We start from the raw sequence: 11,027 nt of genomic DNA on the forward strand, positions 1-11,027 counted from the left end.
CTATTCAAATTCTGTTATTATATCATTGTAGGCTAGTTGCTTGAAAAAACTGAAATAAAAACAGAACTTGAAAAAATCTTTCACAGAACTTGAAAATGAACGTTGAAATTTGATGAATTGTTCAAATTCTCCGAAACAACCCGTCCTTAGTGTTTGCAAGAGGAAATGAGTGGGAAAGGCCAAAGACTTATCCTGGTCTCGTCCTCTGTAGCCGCTGGTTCCTTTATTTACACTTCTCAGCTTGCATACAATTAAGGGCAATTCCCTTTTAACATTCGTTCACTCAACACAAAACAAAACAGTGACATTCACTGCGGCGGGTAAAAACGTTTCACTGGACGATGTGTGCTCCAAAACAATCACAGCCGAATTCAACATATGCGGGTATTCACAAGATGACACGAATGTTCGCGGACCAAGATGCAACGATAACAATGCTCCTTGTCGTTTGGCCGGGTCAAGGAAAAGGGACAAGGGGCAAAGGGGGGGTGAAGGGTACACATTTTAAGGCTATTCAATTTTAAAACCTCACGCGCAACTATACATATTATGGTGTACATTGATTTGTAACTTTTATATTTAAGGTTATAAAATTAACAAATAAGAAGAAATATTAATACAAACATAATATTGTGAAGGTAAAAAGAAAATAAAAGTACAGTTGAGGTTTCTCAAATACCGCCTCACTAGGCTAGCCCGTTAAGGCAGAATTTTTCGTGTTAGTTCCTAATACCTTTGAACATACCTATACTTGTATTAAGAAGTATTCGCTCAATAATGTGGTGACTTCAATAACTGCGAATTTGGGTGAATGCACCGGTGAAGGCCCTATTCTTATTTTTGATCCAAATTTTTACATAATCTTTGAAATTCTTTTGTGAATCACATTGTTTGGAAGAATGTTGTAGAGTCTTGTCGCAAAGTATTCAAAGTTTCGTTGACCAAATGTAGTATGTGTTATCGGTATTTGTAGTAAGTTTTTGTTGTTGCTTCAAGTACATTGTGTATTTGAACTTTTTACGTAGTAATTATGTATATTTGAGTATAGATGAGTTAGGATCATTGATGTATTATACTAGATTGGCCCTGTCTATATTAAATCCATTTTAAAAATGACCCCACATAGCGCGTACGTCACAAATATGGAGATGAACTTAACAACCCAACTCTGTTTAAACTCTTTGTACAACCGTTCAAACTCGTAAGCGAAACCACGGAGAATTTGTTGTCAGAGGTGTTGTAATATGGACATAAAACCAAAAAGAAACTAACACTTACAGCAAATTTTATGTGCTGAATAAGGGCTGAATCAGGAAAAGAATTGATAAAAAACACAAAATGATTTTAATTTATTTTATTTGTGTTTTTGAATTTTATACAGGTCCTATAGAACCAAAAACGTTTATATTTTTATTACTGTGCATATGTTTTTTTTTTTAATTTACCATAGTTTTTATATAGAATGGTATATAAATATTGAAGAAAGCAATCACTTTGTGACTTGACATCATTTTATTTTCTTTGTTTTTATTCCCAGTCGGGCTTTTGCATGCATTTTAATACAGAATATATCTAGTAAGCTATCGAAAATTATACAAAATAATTAAAGCTGATGAATATAAAATAATATTAGTAAAACGTTTAACAGTAACATAAAAATTATAGAGACTAGAACAACACTATGTAGCATTAAATAATTATACCACTATCATTCAATTAAAAGTTATTTTGTCTTCAACCACTTTGTTAGAATTGAGACATTGTGTCAAATAGTCTATCAACCTTCTTCAAGATAGCATTATTGAAAACTAACCTAAGTACTAAACGACTTTTCAACATAATGTAAGATTAACATAAAGAGAGAGATAAATCATATAATGTTGCGTGTTCACAAGTGAGCTGAACCACGACTTATTAAGAAATATAAGATTGCTTCGTTCCTTTCCCATAATTCGTAGTTCGGCTCGCGTTCCGGTTCGCAAATGAATAAGCAGCAATGATGAGGACAGAGCTTCAGGGATCGTATGGGAGAGGGGTAAGGGGGGAGGGGGTGGAGGTTACATGATTACAATACATACTTATTTATTTATTTACGCCCGTTAAATAGAATTTTACGTGTTATTTACGGCATTCACGCACATCGGTTGTTGCAATTCTGGTAGAGGAACAACCGGCTTGTCGATTACAGAAGAAGTTTCAGCAGGATCCAGAACCAGTCCTGTTCGAGAAGAAACAATGACGGTATCTCCTTTCGCAGGACCTGTGGCCATGGTGGACAGCAACTGTCCAATAAACAACGACATTATCAATTAAAACCTGTTTAAAAAAAAACTTAAAAATTAAAACCAATCAATACATAATAAACTTGCTTAAGTTTTCACACGAAAATCAAACCAAATAATTACCGGAATAACAGGCAAAGCTTTTCAGTCTACACGTCGGAAGCCGCTTGCAGTTGAATAAATATGTTTGGCGTGAAAATTATTAGAGCAAACGCGGTTTCCTGCTGATGGTACCCAGTTATTGTCACATAATTGAATGCGGATTGCTTCTAACCATTTCTCCATTTTTTTCCGGTTTATGTGGAAACCTAAGCGAAAATACACAAAAAATAAATGAAGTTATTAAATGACGCAATTTTATTTCTATCAATTCTTCTGCAAAAAATCGAAAAGGCGAAGCCCGAAAGGCAATGACGACTTAATACAACCCTGATTAGCAAAATGCACGGACCAAATAAATCACACATACACATGAGTTGTCGCGCCTCTCAATGCGTGTCAACGCTAGACGACTAATACATCCATAAGTATCACGCGTTGGTTGCGTGATTTTCGTATTCTCACCATGTGATAATAATTAACTTGAATCACCCTATTGGTCGAATCACTTGGAGGTGTGTTATGCATGTGACGTCACAAATTTGCCGGAAATATATCTAATCTCGTTGAATTTTTCACATTTGTTAATACGCTGCCCTCAATCGATCTGTAAGGTACTGATATATTTTTGTATTCAGATAGCTGATTACATTTTCTAAAATAAAGTCCGTGATATGTACAATCTAAAATATTTGGAACTGGGTTATTTTTGTGATTGAAAAAATGAACTTGCCCAGCATAGCTGACAAGCAAAATAGCTTAACTCTAGACCAACAAAAGGTAAAACGCAATGCACAGTTGCAATTTCGCATTGCGACACAATGCGTGCGCCTTTTCATAAATGTGCACGTGAACCAAAACAAAATTGAGTTGGTGTTATTTTTCACTGGTTACACCTAGTCTAGTTGTATTTAGTCTATGGTTAGGATAGTTTTGCATATACATAGCTGCCGAACATCAAACACATTCATAATATTAAAAATTAAATTCGAGTCTTAGAATTATTTTTAAAATTGTTTTCTGAGCCTTTATGATAAAAAATAAAATTACAAATAAATTTAATAGTGGGTATTTTTAAGGCGTATTAACCAGCGACCGAGAATTCGAATTTCGTCAAAAGACAGTCTCACGATCGGAAGTTTTTTAGAACGAGACAGAAATACCATATTCATTCCACTGCCAGCCGTACACTCCGCACGGCGGTCGAAACCCACAGCATGGTTCCGATGAAATAACAATTATTGTGTTTGAATTTTCGGTTGTAGCTTTCTTCCTAATAAGTAGTTACATACATATTTGTAAATTATACGTCGGAGTGCGTAAACATAAATAAATACAAATGTAGTGCGTTGACATAGTAGGTACAAAATAGGTAGGTATTTGAATAAACTTTTTTTTTTAATTTTTCAAATATTTTTATTCACTTGTTTTTTTTTAAATTTTATTTTACATAGGTTTTACAAAAGTGATTAACATTAAGTTTGATTGTAAAAAATCTCTCGTCTTACATATTTATCCGTTTGTAAGATAGGTATTACCAGTAAGTTTTATTTCTAATACTTAAAGTAATTATATCAAAATAACCTTGTTTTTTTTCTTCTAAAACAAGAAGCTCAATTCACAATATGACATTATTAAACTGACAAAAAGTAACACTAAAAATACTAAATATGTTGAATTATACCAATGTAATAGGGAATTGGACAATAGAATAGAAATTATTAACAAAAACATGATTTGAATCGCACATCACGATTCAAAACCGTTATTTTGACGGGAATCATATACGCATAGACTAGAATGCGGCATTGCCTGCTCTTTTGTAGCCAGTTAAATATATTTATATGAGGAAGATTTCGAAACAGAAATTGTACAGCTTAATGTGTAACTAAGAAAATTTTATTACAAATAAGTTTACATGGAAATGGAATTAATCTCCTTCGAAGTACTGTGCTTGACTAGAGATATACTTATCCCAACGTTGAATCCATGACTGGAAACATTTTACCACGAGTTACCCGACACCGTGTGTACAAGGTACTGTTGCATACGTGTTGCTCGCGCAACGTCGGGTAGTAAATTATGGTTTATGATTATCGCGGTAATTACAGTTGAATCGGTCACCGTAATATACCATGCATTTCCCGACACCATAATAATAATAATAATAATAATTGGATGACTTGTATAGCGCCGTTTTTGTGCAAAATCACCTCAAGGGCGCTGAAATCACCTCAAGGGCGCTGGTATACAAGGGTATGGTTTTGTGCGTGTAACTCGCGTAATGCCGGGAATTATTGATATTTTATAATTACCGCGATATTCACGGTTTCAGTCACCGTAATTTCACCACGAGTTTCCCGACACCGTGTACACGTGGTAATGTTGCATGCGCGTAAATCGCGCAACACCGGGTAATAAATGCTTGTTTATAATTACCGCGGTAATTAGAGTTGAATCGGTCACAGTAATATACTACGCGTTTCCCGACACCATGTATACAAGGGTATGGTTTTGTGCGTGTAACTCGCGTAACGCCGGGAATAATTGCTAGTTTATAAATACCCCGATATTGACGGTTTCGGTCACCATAATATCCATGATTCACAATATATTGTAGGTATTACCTATTTACATAATAAAATAATAATAATATTAATGTAAATTACACATACCGACGGAATTTTAGAGACAATATTTGCTTCAGAATCACAACCATTCGTCGGTAGGTGATTATTTTCCCTGAAAATTAAACAACACAAAATTATCGCTAAATGTTATAAAAAATATATGCGTATTCTGACTGATTCGTTTGAACGACCCTGTAGCATATAGAGTACGTACAATGTACAAGGATAATTAAATATGACTAACCCTTTTTTTTCTGCAAATATTTCTCCCATGTACGTTTTTGATGACGAAATTTTTGTTTTCTTATAAAAATTTTGTCCGATAGTATTTTTCTCCTCATTTTTAAACGAGGAATTTCGTTAAAATGTTATCAAGTAGACTGGCGTGGAATAGACGTCTGCTCGCCGCGCTGTCGCAGCGGGGAATGATAAAATTTCGGCTTGCGCCGAGGTAATCAGAAACAACGAACAAACAATAAACGCGAATCGAAATTAATTACTATTATATACTTTAAGAATATATTTCTTGGTCATAAATTATTTTTAATGTTTCAATAATATCATAGTAAATTATTTTTGTAAAAAGATCTCAACTATACCAATTTGTAAGGTCATAAATAAATAGTCAAATTGAGGGATTTTCGTCACAAAACGCGTCCTCGGATTTATTTATTAGTAATTTTATTTGAAATAAAAACAAAATTCTTATACATATATATGATAGATAATTTATTGATTGTTTATACTGTATTATTATATGATTTGAAATATTTGTTGTATGATACAACTTCGCCTTTGAAAATGCAACAAATCTGCATATCGTCCAACGGTAACACTTTATTATGGTATGAAAATAATATCATTTTCCAAAATTTTACAACTTACTTTACAAGATAAAATAACGATCTTTCGAAATCAATTTGTGTTTTTTTCTAGAAAAGTGTCCATACGTCTAAAAGTGACCTCAAAAATGCCAAATTTCAGGTCAAGTCTACCTATTTCGCCTTAATTAAACTTTCCGTCTTTTTTTTCCGTTGCAAATTTAATAAACGCTGCGCCAGATTCAGGTTTCCACTCATTACTTTGTGGAAATCTGTTTAAATAATTGTTTTCATCTTGATGTTCCTGTGGAGTTCGTCCACATCACAAAAATCACTTTTTAGAGAGTGAAACAGTAAAAAATTTACACATAATTAGTAAAAATTCCCCTTTGTCTTGCAACAGTCCACGTGTTAGATGCTCGGAGAAATGACACATACTATCAGCATTCCACTGATCGTTGAAGAATCATGTAACACAGAAAGAGAGATTGTTTTTCATAATAATAACACAGGATAATAATAAAGTAATCTTCGCATTTGTTTTCTTCACGTTTGTCTGTTTTCTTATAAAGTTTTCTTTATTCCAGATCTTGTGTTCCTCGTATGCCTCACTTCCAGCGTGTTCATCTTCAGCGAGATCAAGAAGCTGATTGAGCGGCAGATGGTGCGGCGATCCCGCTCCGCCAAGCAGCGCATGGAGTTCGTATGACACAAGGAGCGCCGAGTCAGGAAAGACGATTAGACACTCTCACGTGCTAAGCGATTCGGCCGGCGATAACCATCCCACCACAACACTGTCACAACAAACACGTGTAACTTATTCTTTCTTTTGATAAAGTTTCAAACAGTATCACAAATCGAACATGTTTACAAATGAGGCATGTTTTGAAAAAATTTCAATGGATGTCTCATATCAGACATGTTTCGGATAAGTTTCAATCAGTGTCTCAAATCAGACATGTTTCGGATAAGTTTCAATCACTGTCTCAAATCATACATTTTTCAAATATGTTTCAATCAGATATATACACACTAATGAGGCATGTTTTGGATATATTTCAATCAATGTCTCAGATCGGTCATGCATACAAATGAAGCGTGTTTAGGATATGTTTCAATCGATGTCTCAAATCAGACATGTTTTAGTTGTTGTCTTGAAGCAGACATGTTTCCTATAAGTTTCAATTGATGTCTCAAATCAGACATATTTCAGATAAGTTTCAACTGGTATCTCAAATGTATATGAATTGCAAATGAGGCATATTTTGAATATGTTTCAATTTGTTTCACAATCGTTTGTTTTGAAGTATGGTATCGCAAGTGAGACTTATTTGGGAGCATCTCTAGCATCTGTATCTCGAATGAGACGTGTTTGGAAGCAGTCTCTTTAAAGTAAAATGTCTTGTCAATTTAAATGTCTGTTGAGCATTGGATTATGCTATGTTTTGGGAAAGATATTGTATCTGATTCAAATTACTCAGTAAATCGTAAAATATTCAGTGAAATAAGAAGGAAACGCATTGCGAGATCATAGTTTTCAATTCTTTGCATTACAAATTAATACACTTGCCTCTGTGAATTTTACAATATTATGCTCCAAGTATTCTCATATTCAATACTTTGGCAGAATCCTCCACAGTAATTAGTAATTATAACATTGTTTGAAAATTGCGATAGCCAAATTATTTTAATGTTTAGATTTAAATTTAAACATAAAACATATAGTTATAATGTCTTGAACATTGACTTATCATTTTTTAATAAATTATTACAAATATTTTTCAAAATGCAGCATAATCTTTTATAAATGTTTGAATTTATTTTTTACTAAATTGAAATTATTAATTTGCGATAAAATTTCTCATGACAGTTTGTGAATCTGTGATTTTGTTGGTGCAATGTTTTTATTTATAAAATTTAACATTATTGCATATTTGGCATTTTGTGTAGGCTGTTTTTATTCTGTTTTGATCTCGTGTGAATTTAAAATGAATAGACTAGTTGTGGCTATTTGCTAGACAGTGAAGTGAAACAAACATGACTTTTGGCTTGGAAATATATAATTGTTGGTCAATTATTAGACAATGACAGCAAAAAAACATGGCTTTTGGCTTGGAAATATCTCACTGTTAGACAGTTGTTGGTCAATTGCTAAATAACGACAGCTAAAATCATCATACAGTAAATTGCTAAATAGCGACAGGCAAAATCATCATACAGTAAAAGTAAAAAAAAACTCTGTTAGACAGTTGTTGGTCAATTGCTAAATAACGACAGTCAAAATCATCATAAAGTAAAAGTAAAAAACATGGCCTTTCACTTGGAATATCTAATGATTAGAAAACTGTTGACCAATGACTAGACAGACAGCGAACACATTATGATGTTTGTGTTTGTAACGATCTAATAACCAATTGGCTTGTCATTATCACTGTCTAGCAAAATGTACATATTTAATGGCTTAACATTGTCTAATGGCTACATAGTGTTACATGCTATAAGACATGGTTTATTACTTGGCACTATCTACGAACTTATTTCTGGACAGTGACAACATTCATGACATTTTTTGCGACTTGTCGCTATCTAATGGTTATTTACTAGACAGTGACGAGTCACAACAAATGTTTATCAAGTAACTAACGGTTCATAAGTAATAATTAATTAGCTTTTCGACTTTACAGTGTCCGACAGTAATAACCCTTTCATATCAGGTTAAATATCTCTGAGCGGCCTGAGCAAATTGCCAAATATTCATGTGTTAAATTATTAAATAAAACATTGCAAAAAACTATGTTTTTTTAGGTAATTTTATTTGTAACGCTTATAAATATTACATTTACCTTTGGGTTACGCTTTATTTTAGCAAAATATGAATTGGCTTGACTTTATGTATATATTAATTTATTTATTAGCTGTTTTGTCTTATGTGAATATAATGTTTTCTTCTTTAAATGGTTTTGAAACACAAATGAATCCGTTAAGTGTCACAAAAATTTCAAAATTATTTTTTAAATTTGCCGAAGATGAATTATTAGAACATAGTATTTAAATAAATGGATGTATGAAATTGATGTTTGATTTTGTCTGTTGTTTTATAAAGCAGTCATTTCAACTTCGTCAATTTATGTTTGTAATAATAGCCATTTTTGTTTCAAGTTTCTACAGTTGAGAACCATGTTTAGTAAAAATTGTCAACTTATTTTTTTTTTGTAAGACTTTGCACGTAATGCGATTGGCAACCTCTGGGTTAAAACTAAAGTTTCATGTGTAGAGCATTTTACAATTATTGATTGATGTACATTTTTTTCTACTGAAATACGTTAGCGTATTTCTGATGTAATGCGTGATTTGTCCCGTCTTATCTGTGTGCCGCTACTGTGAACAGCGTTAAGCGTTTGCAGGGTTATATATGATTTGACATGATAAATTTAAAACTTAAAAAGTTAAAATTCTTTTTAATATCTCTGTGTCATATTTATTGATTAAAAAAACACTTCATCGAAAACTTTCATTTTTGATATTATTATTTTTATGTGAATTACTATTAGGTTGTAAGTTCTAAAATACGTCTTAAAGTTGTATGGATGTTGATGAAGCAAAGGCTTATGATTTGTGGCGACCTGTCTTATCTGCCTGTTCTTTGAGAATGAGCATGACGGCGTGTTGTACCATTATAATATGTTTCAAAATTTAGCTAATTTTGGCATGTTTTTATTTGTATATTTGAAACAGTCACAAAATGATTGAAAAAAAATTGTTTCATAATGATATTTTTTATATAGCAACAAATTATAAGGTTAAAGAATATAATTTAATAATATTTTTCTTAGTCCTCCTCACTAGGGTTTCCTGAACTGAGGCAGACTAGGTTTTAAATGAATTCAGATTGTTTTAAATTTCTTTATATAGCTTTTTTTTTTCAAAATGTTTATAATTCCTCTTTTTGATTTGTTAAAGTAAGGTTTTGGTTTGGTTTTTGAAATCAATTCCATGATTGCACATTTGATTGTAATATTTTGCATCAACTATTGAATTCTGTTGAATAAATCAAATGTTGTTAATTACATAAAAAGATTCATTTTTGTTGCTATTCATAAAGTTTTACCTCAAACGGTTTTAGTAAGCAGTATTCCATTGCGCATTATTTATTGATGTTGCACAATTCAACAAGAACATTGAAATAATAGACCTGTTGAATCTCTGCACAAATCTGTCAAACGAAATATTTTCTCTTGATTTCTGTATACATTAAATAATTTTGTTCTGCACGCATTATGTTATGTGTCATGTTACTAAGTTAATTAATGAAGTCAATTTCTTTTCTCACATTGTTTGATGACGCAGACATTTTTATTTATCGTTAACGGTCCCCCGTTAAAAGCTGATTTTTATGCCGTTTAAGCCTTTAATCAAATTGTGATCAGCTGTCAAGCATAAATGTCAAGTTTTTATGCTTTTCAGTTGATAAAAATTTGATTAAAAGCTGAAACAGACCGAGAATCGAATGTCAAAAATTCAAAATGGCAGTTATCGTCCATTTGACGTTGAAGTCAAATGTGAAGTTTGAAAAACCTCAACTGACAGTTATCTTTTGAAGCTTTCAGGCAGGAAATCATCCCATTCGTGTTGGGTTCAAATCTTTCTATATCAGTTGATCTATACAAGTAAATATTTGTTGTAATGTGTAAAAGGCGCGGGTAATTTGGACTCCTACAAATTGAACTATGCAACTGAACAGAAGCTAGCCAAAAAGCCTCATTACATGAGCAACAACATGAGTATTACGAAAGACATATTTTCCCAACTTTGGCTAACTCGAGTTATAAATAGTTTGTAGGAGAAGAATTGAGGTATGTCGGAGAGTTGCGCGGGACTCAAGTAGACCAATAAAGAAAGTAACGAAATGATTATTTTTGTAAATATTTATAATTAATTACTACGTGTAATATGGAACTGTCGTTAGAATTCTCCTGTCCGTTTTTTTCGAAACATCCATGAATTTTACATTCATACATAGTATAAACATTTTTTTTATCACTACGAGATTGCTAGGTTATGTCTCATAAGGTAAACTTTTATATTTAGGTGATTTGTGTATGTTTTTAATTGTTATTTATTCATCTATGTCGAGTGTAATTAACTTCTCGCTTAGTAAAAAAAAGTAAAAAAAATCTGATGCCATTTATTTTAAA

At 32.4% G+C, this 11,027-nt stretch overlaps 1 protein-coding gene across 2 annotated transcripts in view; it reads left to right on the forward strand.

Moving 5' to 3' along the window:
• SPoCk (secretory pathway calcium atpase) overlaps nt 1-9,820 on the forward strand; it is a 68,867-nt gene extending 59,047 nt beyond the window's left edge. For both annotated transcript variants that reach the window (XM_089633638.1, XM_089633636.1), the window contains exon 17: nt 6,420-9,820. In XM_089633638.1, coding sequence (XP_089489764.1) covers nt 6,420-6,541 — 122 coding nt within the window. In that variant the 3' untranslated portion in view covers nt 6,542-9,820. The remainder of the gene's footprint in view (nt 1-6,419) is intronic.
• The last annotated feature ends 1,207 nt before the right edge of the window (nt 9,821-11,027 follow it).

This window comes from Hesperophylax consimilis, chromosome 7 (assembly GCF_061612785.1).
Source record: "Hesperophylax consimilis isolate HC1 chromosome 7, BYU_Hcon_1.0, whole genome shotgun sequence".
In the NCBI taxonomy this organism is placed as follows: domain Eukaryota; kingdom Metazoa; phylum Arthropoda; class Insecta; order Trichoptera; family Limnephilidae; genus Hesperophylax; species Hesperophylax consimilis.